The 20,500-nt window shown below is 38.3% G+C and overlaps 1 protein-coding gene across 3 annotated transcripts in view; it reads left to right on the top strand.

Moving 5' to 3' along the window:
* The first annotated feature begins 1,672 nt into the window (after window positions 1-1,672).
* Window positions 1,673-20,500, top strand: part of LOC136877484 (cysteine-rich PDZ-binding protein) — a 32,415-nt gene continuing 13,587 nt past the window's right edge. Inside the window, exons 1-2 of one of the 3 annotated variants that reach the window (XM_067151573.2) lie at window positions 1,673-1,801; window positions 7,263-14,837. In XM_067151573.2, the coding sequence (XP_067007674.1) occupies window positions 7,273-7,575 (303 nt within the window). In that variant the 5' untranslated portion in view covers window positions 1,673-1,801; window positions 7,263-7,272 and the 3' untranslated portion in view covers window positions 7,576-14,837. Of the gene's footprint in view, window positions 1,802-1,837; window positions 2,044-7,262; window positions 14,838-20,500 lie in introns of those variants that run through there. The other 2 variants (XM_067151572.2, XR_010860769.2) reach the window with 2 other exon arrangements.

Below are 20,500 nucleotides of genomic sequence, written 5' to 3'. Positions count from 1 at the left end.
TATTTCACCGCTAATAAAGGAAAGATTGCAAGCAGAATGATGTGAAGAAAGTTTGCTCTCTTACTTGCGACGAAATAGTTGTTAAAGAGCGGCTGGTCTTTAATAAAGAAAAAGCCAGATTCTATGGACTTGTCAAAGCAGAGGGAGTCTGTAAAGAATCTATTGGAATAAACCCTCAACTTGCTAACAAATTGTTGTGCTTTGTAATTCATGGATTGACGAAGAAATTTTACGGTTCCGCCTGCCTACTTCATGGTGAAGGCATTACAAGGAAATGAGTATTCCTCCTGATTAAGCAGGTTTTAAAGACAGGATTCTACGTTATTCGTCTTGAACGGACAAGTTTAGAACAATTACTCCCATGTTCAATACAATTGGTGATGGAGAATTAAGCCATGTCATGTGTGGTTCATCCATGCATCAGTTTCTGCCAATATGTTGAATAGATACAAGAAGCTCCAAAGCTCCCAACAAAAAACAACAACGAGAACTTGCCGAAGAAACACACAAAGCTATTATTATCATTGTCCGACATCTTCGCTGAATGGTCGACGTTGAGTTCTTTGGTTAGAGGGCCCCGGGTTCGATGCCCGTCAGGGATGGGGATTTTAATCGCATTTGATTAATTCTTCTGGATCAGGGTGTGGGTGTTTGTGTGTCTCCCAACACTCAACTTTTCAAACACAAACAATACACCAGACTACCAAACACCATAGAAACACTCAATAGTAATTACATGCCTCCACATAGGGTTGGTATCGGGAATTGCATCCGGCCGTAAAGTAGGAGAAAATCCACATAAGAGTGATGCAGTTCGCGGTGAAATAAGAGTATCTACTTCCTCTTTCATTGTTCATCTTCTACAGAATTTTTTTTTTTGTGCTGACAGGTCTTTCAGGAGATCCATTTGAAGCCATGTTTAGGGCTATAAGAATGGAAGTGACATGACTGACTCACGGACTGCTGAGAATTCAGTACAGAGAATTAATTCTGAAATCCGGTATTTTTATGTCCACCGAAAGTACTAGGGTTAGGCACAAGAAAAATTCACAATTTTATGGCTGAATATTTTCTTCCAGACTTGACTAAACAGAATCAATGGTATTTGATTTAGTGGAAGATATTCGTGAGCCCCCTGAATCAGTGTGTGCCACTTTGGTAACAGCTTCGCAGGCACTAGTGTATGTGATTATTTGGTGCGTGTAATCCAAGAAGAAACTGAATGCAGTACTTTCTTGAATAATGTTTATACCTCAGTTAATCCATCCCTGTTGATTAACTTCATCAGTCACTCTGATACTCCTGTGCTATACCCAGTGGCTGGCCTAATTATGGGGCTATATGAATTTGTTGAGGTTGCTTTACCGCACTGGAAGAACTCTTCGAGTCATTTAAAGTGCGTTAGTAACAATAACCACCAGGAACTTGCGTCACAAACTGTGCTTGCCAAAACTATGATGCCTTCCATTAATACTGGTAACGTACGGAAGTATAAGGCAGACGAAGTTTCCATATTTTCTTGTCTGTCGAAGCCTCTTTTTCGAAAAGTTCTGAAGGTATAAATCTGTAGAGCACTACTTTATAAGTAAAACTCTTTCCTTTTTTCTACTTTATTTTCTGAGTTTCAACTTCGCTACCTGTATTCACGCGTTAACTGGGGCCATTTGGTGGTGCCATCTAGCGGCGGATTTTTCTTAAGTCGTGTTACATGTTTGGGTATGGAATGAGCAGGCAGTATGTGCAGTCATCGGGTGCTTATCGGGCAGGCAGTTGCTCGAATGTTTACTGGCTGATTCATAGAGTAAATATTCTTCTAACGATGTTTGACAGTTTGTAATGTTATATTTATTCGTTGATTTGTTTATCTCTTGGTTTCTTTTCGGTTGTATGGAAACGGGAACTGTCGAGAGAATTTGTTTGGTTATCTTTTGCTATCCGTTTTGATTTGAAATTTGTTCTACTAAACAAGCAGCCCAAACGTGTTAATTGACAGAAGAGATTCGACATTTGCCACATTAGACGAGTTTGTTGCATCTCCTATAGGTGAGGTAGTTGAAATCCGTATTTGCGTATTGCCTGTACATGATACTGTATATCTGAAGAATTTGTATTGTTTGCGATAAAATTACGAATTACGCGCATTTACGATCGAAGATTGCAGTATAACCACCAAGTTTCTCCCCTATCGCTGCGAATTAAGGATAACCGACAATAGTTTTCTGTAGGTTATGTGTGTAAATGCAATTGAAAAAGGGTGCGTTACTGGAAGTAATTTACTCTTGATTTTTTAAATACATAATTTATTCCTGAGTTTAAGTTGAAATAGAGTGAATGAAGGAAGGAAGCAAGGAATATTTATTGGTGTAGTCTATAGCCTATCTCAGGCCTACATAACCAAGAATGTGAAATGAGGAAATCCATCAGCATACTCTGCATTATTACACAAAGTTTATATATTCTTGGTATAGGATAGAGACGGAAAAGAGGGAGAAATGTGACTTGCCTTGTCACTGTTTTTCAAGATTCTCTATGCTCTGTACACTTATCAACAGTATTGTACTCGACTACTGTCATTGGCTCATAAAATTTCGTTTACTGTGGGTTTTTTTTTTGGAAAAGAGTGAATTTATGGATAAATGCATTGATATGAAACAAGTATGCCTACCTATATTCTGCACCAATAAATATATATATATAAAAAAAGTGTGTGTGTGTGTGTGTGCAGGGAGGATGTAGTTGCTGGCTGCCTTTCCATTTGGCTGTGGTTCGAATTTCATTTGATACTAGAATGGAATTTCCATATTCAAAATCACTGGCATAAGAACACTTGACACCAAACGAACGAATCCCTTGCACTACAGCGCAGGTGTACCCTGGCCTACCAAGCTAATGCTGCTCGGCCTGAAGGCCAGCACTTATATTCCATTAAGTTTTTTTTTTTTTGCCCTTGTTATGAGATGGATAATGTTGAATTTGATTTAGAGTATAATGGCTCTGAGAGTCTTGGTATGAGATGATTAAGATGATGAGGTATGGCAATGGTGAAACCCAGTGGTGGCACATTGTCTGCTAAAGATTTAACATCTGTATACAATAAACGAATCACCACCGACAGCGCAATATGCCCTTCCATATGTGCACTGCAGAAGGGTTCGGAATTCAATCCACACTTTTGGCACGCAATCTAGTGATTAGAAATTGTAAACCACCACCTCCCTATCCTACTGGCCGAAATTCTGATGGTGAAAATTTCTCTAACCAACAGGACTCGAACCAGATAACCACAGTGTCAGATCAGAGAGTCTGAATGCCTTTATGATCATGGCCACCAGGTGGGCATTGATTTCAATGTATTTTATTAACTAAAAAAATTTTCAGCTTATCTCAGTTATTCTTAGTGTCTCTGAAGTCACTCTTGCTCATTCTGAGTTGGACAAATTTAAGTGTAGAATGCCAACACTGCCTGGAAGCCCCGGCTTTGATTCCTGACCAGTTCAGGAATTTTTACCTGAATATGAGGATTGGTTTGAGGTCCCCTCAGCCAAGTGGGAACAACTGCAGTGTTATCTGACAGCAGGACAGTGTTCCTGTTCTAGAAAACCAAGAATAACCGCCATAAAGATTAGTCGCGCTTGCCATACGTCGGCTTGTTTTCTTTCATCTGTGGAAACAATCAGGGTTGGTGTCAGATTGCCATCTAGCAGAGTGGAATGTTTTCTCTTTAGCATCAAAACTGAGATACAGGTCTTGGCTATCACACCACATAGCCAGTTTTTCTCCATTTTCGTCATTGTTTGGGTAGCCCCAGGATGTGTGACGGCTGTTAAAGTCTCCTACGTATATACGAGGAGTGGGCAGTGAAGGCAGTGGTGGAGTTGGCCAGTTGGAGTTAGGTGGTTTGTAAACTGATGCGATAGTCAAATGACCTAGTTTGGCAGTGATTATTTCTATATCTTTCATTCTTTGGGAGTTCACTTCTGAAATGTTGCAAATATTATTTCTGGTATACATGATTGATCCATGGACAGGTGAGAAAAGACTCGCTATAATTTTGTACCCTGCAATCTTACCCCTGCTTTCCAAATCTTCCTCTGTCAAATGAGTTTCTTGTATTGTTAGGATATCAATTTTCAGGTCATCAGCTAGTTTACTAAGGTATTCACATTTGTCCTTTGACAGGCCTTCTGCATTTATCTGTAGAATGTGAGCGCTGGTTCCAAGCTTCCTTGTCATTTGGCTCTGATAAATGCCTTTGGTAGGTTTCGTCTTTGATTTCATCTTCTGATGTAACTTTGATTGACCGTGAGAGATCCAGGATCTAGTTCGGTCATCTGTTTGTGTAGACTATCAGCCGACGTGCATAAGCATTCCGTTGCCCAGGGTACACCACGAGGAGGTTATCTACTGTCGCAAATATAATTTCAACCCCAAGTACCTTGGCATCACCTTAGACCGTTGTTTAACATACAAAAAACACCTGGAAAATACAAGTCAGAAACTTAAGTCAAGAAACATCATCATGAGGAAACTAGCTGGTACGACATGGGGAGCTGATGCATCCACACTACGCACTACTGCCCTCACTGTGGTTTATCCAGTGGCTGAATATTGTGCCCTGGTTTGGCAACGTAGCGCTCGTAGTAGGAAGATTGACGTCCATTTGAATGAATGTATGAGAACCATAACAGGCACACTAAAATCCACCCCAATCCCGCGGCTACGTACTATCAGTAACATACCACCTCCGGAACTGAGACAACAAGAAGTAACCATATGCGAGTGTAAAAAGTTATACTTTCCTGATCATCCACAGAATCTCCCAATCCATGAGGTCCTTACTGACCTACCTCCCTCTCGTCTTAAATCAAGGAACCCAATATGGCATGACATAACTGGCTTCAATATCCAGGAAGAATTGCGTCAAAGCTGGAGCTGTGCATGTGTGAAACACGAAGGCATCCAAGACCCCACAACTGGGCTCTCAGGATTTCACCTGAAGAGACACCAATTGTCTAAACTCAACTGTTTAAGAACAGGCCACGCTAGATGTAATGCCATGCTACATAAGTGGGGACTTCGAGAATCCCCTGCCTGTGACTGCGGAGCTCCTTTCCAGTCAGTGCAGCACATTATTGAGGAGTGCCCTCTGAGGAAGTATGGTGGACCAGCCCAATATATCATCAGTGCTACACTCCCCCACCTCTCAGAATGGCTACAGCAACTGGACATTGATTTGTAAATGTAAACGCTACCAACATTCTTGTCCTTGTATATAGTGTAAATTTTCTTTTTCTTTTGTATACATGCCATACGATAAATAAATAAATAGTGGAGAGAAGGAGTGGAATGACATCAGTAGACAAATAAGTTTGAGTGGTGTTTTTAAAAGTAGGAAAGATCACAATATGAAGAGAAATTTGGAATTCAAGAGAAATTGGGGCATATATTTATTTATAGGTAGGGGAGTTAGGGATTGGAATAATTTACCAAGGGAGATGTTCAATAAATTTCCAAATTCTTTGCAATCGTTAAGGGAAAGGCTAGGAAAACAAATAAAGAATCTGCCATCTGGGTGACTGCCCTAAATGCAGATCAGTGTTGATTAATTGTTGCTTGACAGGTGTCACTCGTATACAAAATACAAGATTCATGTTAATTAATTCTGTTGGATATTTTGTCACATGTTCTCCACAGAATGATCCAGAGGTTTTGTATAGCCACAACAAAGTAATAAAACAATATTTTGGAAATATTACAGATCCAAGGTCTCCACTCTTCAATGACAATATTTGTTTTATGTTTTTTAACAGAATTTCATACAAACAGTTTACACTATCATGTGATCACTCTTCAAGCAATAAAAATAAGATTTAATTGTCAGTATAAAAGTGTTTTAACCTTTTCATAATGTAATATGTTTTTTGTTATCTGTCATTACACATTTATTAATAAGAAATAAATGCTCATGACTATTTCGTTTGTTGCTATTGAACAACAAGTAAAACTGTGAAGTACACACATATGCACAATTAAACAGCACTTACACAATCCCATTCTACTGTTTGTATGTAGCATGGTGAGACTCTAATGTCATGGTCGCTCATATGACAGTTTGTAGGCGGGTGGGGCCTAGACCTGGAGGGTACGTAGTATTTTTTTTAATATATTGGAAGATAAATGGCGACTTGTATTCTGCGTGCCGGGCTGAGTGGCTCAGACGGTTAAGGCGCTGGCCTTCTGACCCCAACTTGGCAGGTTTGATCCTGGCTCAGTCCGGTGGTATTTGAAGGTGCTCAAATACGTCAGCCTCGCGTCGGTAGATTTACTGGCACGTAAAAGAACTCCTGTGGGACTAAATTCCGGCACCTCGGTGTCTCCGAAAACCGTAAAAGAGTAGTTAGTGGGACGTAAAACAAATAACTTTATTATTATTATTATTATTATTATTATTATTATTATTATTATTATGTATTCTGCGGTAGAATAACCCATGGTATACCCTGCCTGTTGGTGGGAGACAATACTGCCACTTCTACTTAATACTGACTTTTAAATCATTTTCTTGAAAGGAAAACACCCGACTACATTAGATTTTTGCCTTTCCCTGAGAGCTTGGGGGGGGGGGGGGGGGGGGGGGCGCACCTTGCCCCCGTGTATGGGCGCCCTTGTCTAATGTTCAAAAGAAGATCCTGTCTGTGTTGGCCAAAGTCACATTTACACGATGCTGTAAAATAGAAGTATCATCTCTGCCCTCAAATGTACCATCCTGTGGTTTCACTACGGGGCTGTGAGAAAGCACAAGAAATGATTCCATTCAGGATGGCTGCCAAAAGTCACTCTGGTCCAGGTTCTCATTATTCAACTTTGGATATGATACACAATACAGCACACCACACATTGATCAATTTTTTAAGTACCGGTATTAACATTTAAAAAAAAGGATTTTTCACAGAATGTTGGATTTGTAGGTTATCTCATTACCACTATTACTTCACCATTGCTACCAGTCAGTCCTATTGTAGTTTACTGGTAAATACTTTAATAGAAACCTTTTATTTTTTCGGGCTACAGTATGGTTAGTCATGAACTTTCACATCAACACTGTGAAGTTCCTGTATTAGTTCTAACCATACACTCCACATTAAATGTGAAAGTATACACCATGAATTATTATTGTTATTTAAATCCTGTAACTTATGTAGGTGATAAAAATGCAAGTTGTACGAGGTACTTATTATGTATTGTACTTTAACTCTTTGCAGATTTATCAGAATGGTATGCGAAAAATGTGAGAAAAAGCTTGGCCGAGTGATCACTCCAGACCCTTGGAAGCATGGAGCCCGCAACACAGTGGAAAGTGGGGGTCGTAAAATAGGGGAAAACAAGGCTATCACAGGAAACAAATCACGTTTTAATCCCTACACTGCAAAATTTGAAACCTGTCGAATCTGTCGACAGAAAGTACATCAAGTAGGGTCACATTATTGTCAGGCATGTGCTTATAAAAAAGCTATATGTGCCATGTGTGGAAAGAAACTGTTGGAAACAAAAAATTATAAACAATCATCTGCATAGACAAGTGTAATATTTTGTTCTATTTAATTTGTCAAAGTAAACTTTGGAAGATGTGGAAAGACAGTTATCTTTTATAATTTGCTAGTTCATTAACCTGTTTTCTTTGTCTATGCTAATTAGTGAATTTTATGAGTTTGCTATATTTATCTGATATAAACCCGGTGGGTTTGGTGTTAAAAAAGAATTATTGTTAGGGCCTTTACTTTTGAATTGTATGTCAAGTGATTGTAGATTTTCACTATTACGTAATATACTCGTGAAGCTTTGTATGCTCATCTATCAATTATAATCATAATCATCCTCATGAAATACCATTAAAGGGCATTCACGCATTTTGTGATGAAGCATGCATGTTTTTACTTTGAGTTTGTAATGCAATGTTGCTCCGCATACTCGGAAGTGCTGTAGGAGAAAGAAAACTTTTCGTATGTTATAACTTTACATGATTTTAATTTCTGTGACATCCAAGTAAGCCTATGTGTTTATTTTTCTAAAATAAATACTTCACTGAATAGAAAATTATCCTGGAGGCTCATGTTTTAGGTTTTCTTTTTAATTTTGAAGCACTCCTAGCTTTTTCTTCCACCTCCATTTAACGACAATAATATTTTTAATTGTATAAAAAGGACTAACAAGTTCTTCATGCACAACAAATTTTCAGTTATTCATGGGTTGGGAGAAGATAATGGTTTCAAATCAGAGAAATAATTCTATTCTGTGGCAAAAATGTCATTTTATTATTTATGCAAACAGGTTGCAGCTGTAATTTAAGGTTTTGTAAAATGCCCCTTTAATCCAACACTTCTACATAGTTTTATCCTATCTTCCTTATGTGCTGACCTTCTTCTAAAAGTTCCATCATTCCATTTTTAAAAACTCAGAATATTTTGCATTTAAGGTGTACAAGACCATCTTCCATTACAGGGTTGTGTTTAATCAATTTCACAGTTCATGAAGGCCCATGGAGCAGTAGAAGGTAAAAGCTTCCATTATCCATAACCTCTGCAGTTACAATGAGGTACCACGATCTCTACACTGATGAGCATTTGAACTAGACATACCTGGCAAGTTGTGTGTAGCACACCCTTTTGACAGTGGCAATGCGGTGTGAAAGTGTACAATAATTTAAAGATAAAAATTTCATGATGTTCCGTATTGAACTGTAAACATTTTGAGAGAGTGCCGAACTTTGCGTGTGTGGTGCTACTATTCAGAAGATTGCGCCTTACTTCATATAAGTGACTGACCTAGATTTTACGATTTAAAATCGCACAGTGCCATTCCCCATTATTTTATATTGCCTCTTCAACTGTTTTTGTAATTCTGTATTCTGTAATTTCTTATTTACCTATGCATTGTTTTTGCATTTTATTCGGCTGATGATGACCCAGATTGGGGTTGAAACCGGTACTGCTTCCGCTTGTAATTAAATAGGAATATAACACCACATTTTTTATTTATTTGTATTGGATAGGTTGAACTATGTTATTTGTTATTTCAATTTAATAGTGTACAAGAAGGCAGAAATATGGAAAATCATACCATTCCATGACCACTGCATAGTTTCTCGTAATCCTCACAGATTGATCAGAGCAGGGTCAGTTGTGCGCACATCTTTATCGATAACATCCTGGATGTGCTTAGGAGGATTGAAGTCAGGTCACCTTGGGGACCAGGCAAGCATCCTCATGTCCATGGAGTGTTCATCGAACTGATCAACCACAGTTCGGGAGTGATTGAATGGTGTATTGTTTTTCCATATGTACAGGTCTCTTGCGGTGTGCTGGAGGTGAATAAATGGATGGACATGGTCTGACAGCAGATTCTTGTAACATTCGTTAGTGGGGGGGCATAGTCATATGTACCACGGGTCCCATTTCATCCCATGTGAGCAGTCTGCGTACTAGGACACAATTACTTCTGGCCTCATTTGTATCATGCTGACAAGAGAATCCATTTCCGTGAGTGATGCACTCGTACCCTGCCATCGGTGTGTATAAACTGGTACCAGGTGATCTTTCTCTATGCTTTCAGAGTTCAATGGTGATTTCCTGTGCCAGTATCATTCTTTGTGCCTTGTGACATGTGGTGAGCAGTGGTACCTAAGTGGAACGGTGGTTTTTGTCCCTCATTGTGAGGAGGTGGTCCTGGATGGTATGGCTGCTGACAGTTGTATCCAGCATTGAATTCACGAGTAATCTGTTGCACTGTGACCAGTCTATCTGCTCTGACCATCCAAGTTGGTTCATGGTGACCCCCTGTCAACAATACGTTGTGCTCTAAGGCATTTGACCCTGGCATTGGTAGTTTCGCCACAGTCTACGTACTCACGGTATACTCTTGGCACGGTGGTCTATGGAAGTCCCATTGCCGGCTGCGATCAAACGTGCTGAGATCTCTTGACACGACCTGTGCTCACCCTTACTTTTTTTTTTTTACAAGTTTCTTTACGTCGCATCAACACAGGTAGGTCTTATGATGACGATGAGATATGAAAGGGCTAGAGGTGGGAAGGAAGCGGTCGTGGTGTTAATTAAGGTACAGCCCCAGCATTTGCTTGGTGTAAAAATGGGAAACCACGGAAAACCATCTTAGGGCTGCCAACAGTGGGGTTTGAAACCACTATCTGCCAAATACTGGATACTGGCCGCACTTAAACGACTGCAGCTGTCGAGCTCGGTTCACCTGTTACTCACATGGCCAGTAAGAGTTCTTGATGTCATCGCAGTCATGTAACACACTGAACTATTAACATTTGCTGGACTGACCATAGTGCTATTTGGCCAACTCAATTTGCTCTAATTAAAATTGCTCATCAGTGTATACCACAGATTTATTTGTGCTTCGGAGAGGTGAAAGTTCACTTCTAATGGTTTAAAGTGTTATTTAATTGTAGGACACCAAAGCATCTCATTTTAGAGTTATTTACGATTATTGAAAATTGTGTTATGTCACGTAGCTATTACAAAACATTTCATTCAACAGGGGATTCATACCCATTTCTTTCCGCATGAACCAAGCATGTCTCTAAGAGCTATTCAATATCTAGAGATGAAATGAGACTTCCTTGAACTTTCCCACATGCAGGTCACCCGTGGATGTCAAATGACCTGCACCATGCGAGCTGAACATGTCCTTGGACACTCCCGGCACCAAAAGCCATACGATGATGATGAACATAGGAACATAGTCTTTAGCTACATCATCATTCAAAGATTCATGACCAGACTGAACATTAATAGTAGTTTCCTTGAAAGGCATTTGCACCAGTTCTTCATCCTCTAGAATTTCAGTGATAGTGGCATCTCCGAGTTTCTTGATCAAACTGAAAATAGTGTTGCAGTTTCTCTTTTCTCCTTGTGTACTTCATGTGATGATGACTGTAATTCATTATGGTGTAAAACCTCTAACACATTATTTGTGTCAATTTTCATTGTGTAAGATACAAATACACAATCTCAAGTATTCACTAATTACAGATAACAGTATACATTCACAGATGTGAATAACTATTTTAGAGTCAGACAGAATAGCATTCTAACACTGCCACAACAGTACGCTGCTGCACTCTCAGATTACTTCTAACATCATATCTGTAGCAAATGAGTCAGTATGGGCAGCTACATCTTGTGTTACTACCATCTACTGGATCGTTTATGCCTATTTCCAAAGGGTGAGATAAATGCTTGCCAGGCATTTCATGAATGTTTCTTGTAAGGCTGGTCTGGAAGAAATCAGAAGTTCAAAATTGACTCTGTCTGGCTTCGTGGCTGAATGGTCAGCGTAGTGGCCTTTTGTTCATTGATTAGATTCCCTGTCAGGCTGGGGATTTTAGCCACATTTGATTACTGTAATTCCTCTAGCTAGGGGGGCTGGAATGTTTTTGGTTATCTTAATAAAATCTTAATATATATCTTTACGTTCGACACACCTTATTACCAACCATCACAGGAAAATAGTCATACAACTCTGAACATAACTTTGGTTACAGGAAGGGCATCTAGTCATGTAACCTGGCCTATTGTTGACTCAAGATAATTGAGAAAAAGTCATGGAAAAAGTAATTAACATCTCAGTTTAGGCTCATGCAGATTAACCAACTTTAATAAAATTTGCTGAACTCCGAACAGATGGCAGACAACTATCTTGTTTCTACAATGGATTTTTAATGATAAGTTATAGTGAACCAAACACTCAAGAATATTATTTGGTCGATGCATAAGTTCGTGCAGTTCTTATATTTTATTTTATTTTACTGTCACTGTTACACACTGTAACTCACCATCACAATCATTCAGTGATGTATTCACCTCCACTCTCTACGACCTTCTGCCAACGTTCAGGTAGCAGTTGAATGCCTCGCATGTAGAATTGTTTTGGTTTAGACTGGAAGAAATCTGTTAGCCATTAGTCAAGAGAAGCCGCCAGGAAACAGTTGCCCCTGAATGTGGTTAGAAAGAGAGCGGAAAATATGGAAATCTGAGAGCGTGAGGTCAGGGCAATATGGGGGATGAGGAAGAGGTTTCCAGCCAAGTTCAGCAATCACATCTTTGGTCAGTTGCGCTGTATGCAGACGAGCATTATCATGGAGCAATAAGAGTGGTTTTTGTCTTTGTTTTTTGTTGTCAATAGCAACAGCAAGCTGTCTTAGCTGGTCACTATACACAGCAGAAGTAATCGTTACGTTTTTTGGAGGAAGTTCATGCTGAAGAATGCCATCTTTGTTCCACCAAACACACAACATGATTTTCTGTGAATGGTCACTATCCTTGGCACGGGGAGTTGCTTTTTTTGATGGGCTGAGCCACTCTTTCCTCTTCTTCATGTTGACATACCGGCACCATTTCTCATCACCGGTGACAATGTTCGAAAGGAATGCTTTGTGCCTATCACAAGCCAACCGGTGCCGGGCAAGCAATGACGAACAGATGTTTACTCATTGATTTTTATTACTGTCACTTAGCACATGTGGTACCCATATACCCAATTTGTGTACCTTACCCATCATTCAAAAACTTGCACCATTTCCCGCACTGTTTGACAAGGATTCTCATAAAGCAACTCGTTCAAGTGATTTTTGTCAAAATCTGACGGTTTTCCAGAACATGGATCATCAGACAACTCATACTGTCCTGCTTGAAAGCGGGAAAACCATTTTTGTGCTGTTCTTTCAGCAATTGCTTCATTCCCAAATACACCACAAATTGTTCTCGCAGCTCCTGCTGCACTGGATTCTCGGTTAAACTCAGAGTAAAATGTGTCGAAAATGCTCACTTTTCTCAACTTGACATTCCATATCTGTTTGTCTGAAATATACACAAATAATACGTTCACAATGAAGAAAATCTGTCCTTCACGACACACAAACTCCAAACTCAGTTAAAACCACGGAATAATGAGGAGCAATCCCTTCACGCTGCATTGTTGCCAACCCAAAAGAATACTGCACGAACTTATGCATCGACCCTATACTTTATCTACAGCTCTGCTGTGGCAGTCTAAGATGAAATATGATTGGTATGTTGTTATTCATATTAAGAAATATGAAAATTAAGTACAGAGTATTTTTAAGATGGAATGTTTGAAATTTATGCAAGTTTAAAATTAACTTAAAATTTTTCTAATGATTTATCTTAATTGCTTACCTTTTAATCCTTAATTTACAATTTTCATTATAAGTATTAAGCACTGTGTTGTGTGTAGTTTATTTTGGTGACATTCATTCACTTCAGTTTTTTTGACACGATCGCTTGCTTCTCACCAAGACAGCCACAGTATGAATTCCAGTTAATACATGTGGAATTTTTAAAATGAAAAGACATGCCACTATGGCTCAGATTCTACATAAATTGAAAAATCCTGCAGTCGTATTAACAGTCATATAAGATTACAACCTCAGTTGCTTGCTTGCTTTGGTTTAAATGCTTTTTATTGGTTAAAATTGCACCAACACATCGAAGGTTTTTAGTGATGCAACTATGAGAAAAGGCTTGAGATGGAAAGGTAGCTGCCTAGTGCACAAATGGGAAACCATGAAAAACCATCTTCAAGATTGCTGACGATGGGATTCGAACCCACCAGCTCTCAAATCCAAGCTCATAGTTATGTGACCTGAGCTCCATAACTGATTAAAGCAGTTTGTTTTGTAACAAATGAATTAAAGCTCCCAAAACTTAAAAGCATTAATCTTAACTATGAGTAATGAAGTAGGCCTATCTATTAACAAAGAACTGTCAAAGACATTCCGACAGACATTAATGTGGTCTCAATGAACGATTCCAAAGCTTACATGCGACCAGTACAAGAAATTAAATTTAAACTCTGCACTCTAATATTATATAGCTGTTGGCATTTTTTAATTCACAGTACATTATGGTTGACCTGACCAAAATTTTAATGAAGAATAGTAACAGACTTGAGGTGTAAGATAGTAAGTAAACTCATGTTCTCATATTCCTTGAGGTGGTGCTGCTCTTTTCAAGCACACGCCCATGGATGTAAGCTGCATTTACCTTTTGTAACCACAACCAGCCATTCTGAAATATCTAGTACCGTACCTTAAGGCCCTTGGTCAACATGATTTGTGTCCAGACAGATAGTCTGCAGATTCTAATCCTCAGTCCAGAATTGAAATCCTGGACTGGCCGGGAATCAAACATGGGGCCTCAGGGTAAGAGGCAGGCACCCTACCCCCGGCATTAAAACTGTAAAAGGGGTTGCCAAAATCTTGTTAAGGTAGCACTAGCTTCACAACTCATATTCAGATTCTGTACTTCATGTTCAGTTCTGCTCTGAATCTGTTTGCAGTATAAATTTTTGTCAGTAGCTCTTGTCAGTGTTCCTTATTTAAGTGTTTTATCGGTATCTTGAAGTATGTGCTGACACGAATTTGAGTCGTTTACTTCTCAGGAGACTTGGCTTGAACAGTATAAAACATTATTCAAATGAAACATATCATTCTGTTCACAGACTAGGGAAAGTAATACTGTAATTTGTAAGCAGGGACCCATATTAGTTATTGCCACAGTTTAGGATGTGTCTGATTTCAGAATTGTGAACCTGTTGACAAAAGTCAATATAGTAGTTCTTGTAAGGTTAAAGCCATTCCTAATATTCTGAACAAAAAATATATTTTACATTAAATTTGAAAAGTTATGAAATAGCAAAAGATGAAAAAATATACAAAAATCTTTTGGGGGAAGTACCTCCAGTAAAGAATTTCATATGCCATTACATACTATGAATATGCACTTTTAATTTTTTTTAAATTACCATTGTTGAGATTGCTAGGTATTATTGGTAACTTTCTACATTTGAATTTCAGTTCCAGTAACTCTGCTGCATCATTTTGATTTTCTACATAAACATATTGTAATTCAAACAGCAGATGTATTTCATTTCAGGATTGTGAGTACTGTAGGCTGTTAGGCAAAAATGGGCCCTGCCAGTCTTGGGTTTGTAGCATGTTGAATGGTGCACACCACTCAAAATTTTTTTTTTTTTCAAGACCTTTGATTTCATTTAAACTCCTTAAGAATCCTTGTGGAATTTCAGGAATGTAGGCAGCTTGTACTGGTTCTCATCTGCCATCTCCATTATTCTGGACAATGGAAGCAGCAATTAGGAGATAAGAGATGCCTAACTGTATATGATTGCCATGAAGATGAATGTGTTTATTTCACTGCTTGCTTTCTTGCTTCCTACTTAAACCTTTAAAAGTAATTGATCCTGATGGTTCCACTCATGTTTATGTGATGTAACCTCAGTACTTGCTCAGAATTGTGGAATATTATAAGAGATTATATTTATTTTTAAATGTTTGTATATGTTGTGTAAATAAAAATGTAGTTTTCTTTGTGAATAAATAACTTTATATATATGTGTGTGCTCTGTTGTTTTCTAGTTGTCTGCTGTTCATTAAATGTACTGGCATTGTTGGCAGTGGTAGATTAGTGTATACAAATGCAGGGTCACTTGCCTGCTGCAGGGAACATTTCTTTTCTTGGAATATTGCATTCTCTTCCTCATTCAGTGGTTTACAAGTTATTCCAAAATTAGCATGTTTCCAGTGCTTTCACAAGTCAACAAGAATCAAATTGCTAGTGTGTGGATGGCACATATGCCTCCAGAACAAATTGCAGCATGAATATCATGCACTCTGGAAGTTCGTATGTGAAACAGTTTTGGAAGAATGAATATTGTGATTTTCAAAGTACACTCCCATCTGAACCCCCTAGGGGAGAGATATTTTGAAGTATGATTTTTGACACCTGGAATGTAAAATTACTACTTCATACGTCATATGGTTTTGGAAGGATGAATTTTTTTCCTGAACTAGCCCCATTTAACCCCTTAGAGGTGGAATGTTATAAAATATTTCCTATTTCACACCTAGGATTTAAAATATACAGTGCCACTTAGAATTTTGCCTTTGTATGTTAAAAGATTTTGGAGGAATGAATATTTATGTTTTCGGATCTTGACTCCTATTTAACTCCCTGAAGTGGTCTTTCTTTCTTTCTTTTACCGAGCTCGATAGCTGCAGTTGCTTAAGTGCGGCCAGTATCCAGTATTCGGGAGACAGTAGGTTCGAACCCCACTGTCGGCAGCCCTGAAGATGGTTTTCCGTGGTTTCCCATTTTCACACCAGGCAAATGCTGGGGCTGTACCTTAATTAAGGCCACGGCCGCTTCCTTCCCAGTCCTAGCTAGCCCTTTCCTGTCCAATCGTTGACATAAGACATCGGTGCGACGTAAAGCCAATAGCAAAAAAAATAGCTTTCTTTTCTTTTCTCCCAAACCTTCTGTTATTTAACAACTAGGATATCATTAGAAATTTAAACTTTGTAAGCCTAATGGTTTCCAGAGAAATGAATATTTTTGTCATCTGGGCTTGCCTGCCAGTCAAAACCCCTTATGGGATGGATTGCTTTAAGATCGCCTTCTTATTTAAAATCTAAGACATAGAATTTTATGCATATAGAGGACAGCACCAGTTACTCTGATAATCATTGAGATAAAACCTTTAATATTTGCTCAATGTACAGTACCAGTATTAAGTTTATTGAAATACTAGCTGATGTACCCGTGCTTCGCTACGGAATTCTACATTGTACAGTTGTATACAGACTTGTAGGTTAGGTAGAGTACACATTGTGAGCAGGACTGTATTAAATTGCATAGCTCTTAACGTTACCCTTGAGACACGACAGAGAAATCACCAAACTTTTTTCTCATATGAAGACTGCATTAGGGAATTTGCAATGTAATGTGACCATCAGTCACACTCACTCTCCACTTGCTTTTTTACATCCTCAGAAAGACTGTCTTAGTGGTTCTCCCAACTGAAATGAACATAGGTCATAACAATGACGTCAGTAGGAGTGGCACGAGTAAAGGCAATGATTTCACACGAAATACTTGATCAAATGAAAAACCACACATTTTCTCACTTTTAACGAACAATACTACGCTGCCGATCTAACAGTCCAAAGTTCCAGAACTGGAATGACCAGGCCGCAGACAGCCTTGATCCGTGAACACTCTTCTTTTTTCTCGGGGGGCGGGGGGTCAAATAGTGGAGAGTCCCAGGGCAAAAACTGTGCCCTTTTACTAATCTGTTTCCTAGGAATAGCCGATGAGTCAAAAAATCGCAAATCACTACACTGGCGGCGGAAAAATCTATCTGAATTGGAGGCAATTTCACTGCTAATTTCAAATAAAATGAATGTGGAATTTAATAAAAGTGAAGAGGAAGTAGCTCTTTTTAAGAAACGGCTCTTTTCAGGGATGAATTTTGAGATTTAGTGAATTGTGTTGCTATAATTTGGAATATGCCTAAATTGGAATTCTAGACCAGGTCATACTACTACTACCATGATTACTACTACTACTAAGTGAGCTTCTGCGTTAAGAGTGCATACTGCTCATTAAAACAGCGTGTCAGAGTGGGGATCGAATAGGTGGAATCTGGAATACTATGATGAACCACTGAGTTACATACCAGCAGTACGGTATCAGAAAATATATGAACCAGAGGTATGACATGCTAAAGAAGAAAGTTTTCTAACTCCCCTGCTATTTCCCACCAATATTCAGTCAGGCTGTTATTCTCGGTACGCATCAGTAATCCATCTATCGGAGTTGAGCAGCAGCATAAGAGACAAAGAACATCACCACAAACAATAGTCAATGTAATGTTATTGTTGATCAATGTTATGTGCTTTCAGTATTGTAGGCCTTCACATTTAGTTTTCTTCCGACTCTGAAATACCACTCTTAATATAGTTGGTATGGTAAAATTGAATAAAACATAATTGTATTCTCTATAACTTTTGTTATGTTGTACCTTTTGATAGGACCAATAACATAGGTGTTTAAAAATTCAGTTTTAGGCGCCTTCCCCTAAACTACAATTTCATACAGGGCAAATAAAGTTGTTTATAACTTAGACTGTAGTTCCTTATTCCCCGACTCTATATACCGAATTTAATTAAATTCTGTTAACTCATTTTCTCGTGGCTCGGCGTTGATATGGACTTGGCAACAAAAATACAAATTTATGAATATGTGTATTATCAAAGCCAGTATGGTAACAATGTATGACGTAAATGTTCCGAAATTTAATTCTATATAACTTTAGTTATGTAGTATTTATCGACAGGACCACTAATAATATAAACATTTGAGAATTAAATTTTAGGCCTTCCCCTAATCTACCATTTCACTCAGCATGAGTAAATTACTTTATAGCCTAGATTGTAGTGACTCATCTCCCGACTTTACATACTGATTTTCATTAAGTTCTCTTCGGCCGTTTTCTCGTGATGTGTGTACATACAGACAGACAGAAATTTACGGAAAATTTAAAAGTGCATTTCCTTGTTACTATGGACATGATAAATACAGAAATACCATTCTTTTTAAATTCTAAGCAATGTACAGACAAAACTTTTATTTTATATATATAGATGATTAGTAATTTGCGAGGTTTAAATCTTTCAAAATATTGGCATTCAATTTGGGCAAGAGTACATAGGTATTCTTGATAGTATAGAGTCTCAAATATGTTTCCTCCAGTCGTGTACTAAATTTAAGATTATTTCAGTTAAATCCCTCAGTTTTAGAAATGTATTTAGTTGGGAATGATGAAAAAGAGTCAGAATTGGTCCTGTCAGTCAAACAATCAATAATCAATCAGTTATCTGCATTTAGGGCTGTTGTCTAAGTGGCAGATTCCCTATCAGTTGTTCCCCCTAGCCTTTTCTTTAAACGTTTGCAAAGACCTTGGAAATTTATCGAACATTTCCTTTGATAAATTATTCCAATCCCTTTCTCATCATCCTATGAATGAATATTTGCCCCAGTTTGTCCTCTTGAATAATTCAACTTCCAACTTCATCTTTATATTATCATTTTTCCTACTTTTAAAAACTCCACTTAAACTTATTTGTCTACTAATGTCATTCCATACCATCTATCCACAGACAGCTCGGAACGTATTGCTTAGTCTAGCAGCTCATTTGTCCTACACTACTCTTTTGTTGGACATCGCCAAGAAAAAATTATGCTGCTTACCTTTGGATCTTTCTCAGTTCTCTTATCAAGTAGTCCTGATGTGGATCCCATACACATGTATCGTACTCTAATTGGGGTCTTATTGGAGATATATACGCCCTCTTCTTTACATCCTTATTAGAGCCCATAAATACTCTCATAACCCTATGAAAAGATCTGTAACTTTTCTTTACAACCTTGTTAATGTGTTTATCCCAATGAAGATAATTCCTTATATTAACAACTAAGTACTTACAGTGATCCCCATGAGGTACTATCACCCTATTAACACAGTAATTAAAACCAAGAGGATTTTTCCTCTTGGCAAAACTTACAACCTGACTTTTCATCCCATTTACCATCATACTATAACATTGTGTAGGTTTCTGTTTTTGTAGTCTGTCACAATCCTGAAATTTATTTACTAATTAATTCCTAGTATTTTATAATTTGGTTACGTGCACCCTCACAAAAAGAGATTCATCAAGACTGAAGCATCGGAGATGAAATTTCTTAGATCCTCCATCCAGAAGACCAAGATTAGATCCACCATCCAGAAGACCAAGATGGACAAGTTAAGAAATGAAGAGGTGAGGAAAGAAGCCAGAATAAAGACATCCCTATTAGACCGAATCAGCACACTCAGACTATGGTGGTATGGGCATGTAATGAGGATGAAGCCTACAAAAACAGCCAGAATAAATTTGGAAAGACAGGTGGAGGGGAAAAGACCTGCAGGAAGACCTAAAACCCATGGATGGACAGTGTATGATGTTCTCCATGACAAGTTGTATATGGACTGGAAGAAGTGGAAGAGGCTCATTAACAGTACTCGGGAAACTGGAACTGTACAGTGATGATGATAATACGTTTAGATAGATCAATTGTAGTGTAGTTATTTTATCAGTTAGTTTCTGGCTTGCGTTATTGTCATGAAATCTTTGTGTAGTATACATTAATTCCTACCTCTGACATAAATACTTCTGTTCATAGAATAAGCTATATTTTGGCTGTTGTGAAGCCTTGGTTAGTTTTAGAATTTCAACATCTTCTGCATAATCACAATGCTTGTATGCATGAATAGTTTGAATTAAGCTTATATCATATTTGACATCTACAACATAAAAGAACAACCTTCTCGTAAATTTACAACTTCATATGTAAAATAGTTTCAGGGGGGATGAATAATTTTCTGTTCAAACCCCACTGTCGCCAGCCCTGAATATGGTTTTTCTTGGTTTCCCATTTTCACACCAGGCAAATGCTAGGGCTGTTACCTTACGACCATGGCTGCTTGCTTTCCACTCCTAGCCCCTTCCTATTACATCGTCGCCATAGGCAAAAAATTTCCCGAGTGAGATACCGGTGAA

This window comes from Anabrus simplex, chromosome 7 (assembly GCF_040414725.1).
Source record: "Anabrus simplex isolate iqAnaSimp1 chromosome 7, ASM4041472v1, whole genome shotgun sequence".
In the NCBI taxonomy this organism is placed as follows: domain Eukaryota; kingdom Metazoa; phylum Arthropoda; class Insecta; order Orthoptera; family Tettigoniidae; genus Anabrus; species Anabrus simplex.
The sequence above is the reverse complement of the archived record's forward strand: the minus strand, read 5'-3'. Positions and strand labels throughout refer to the sequence as shown.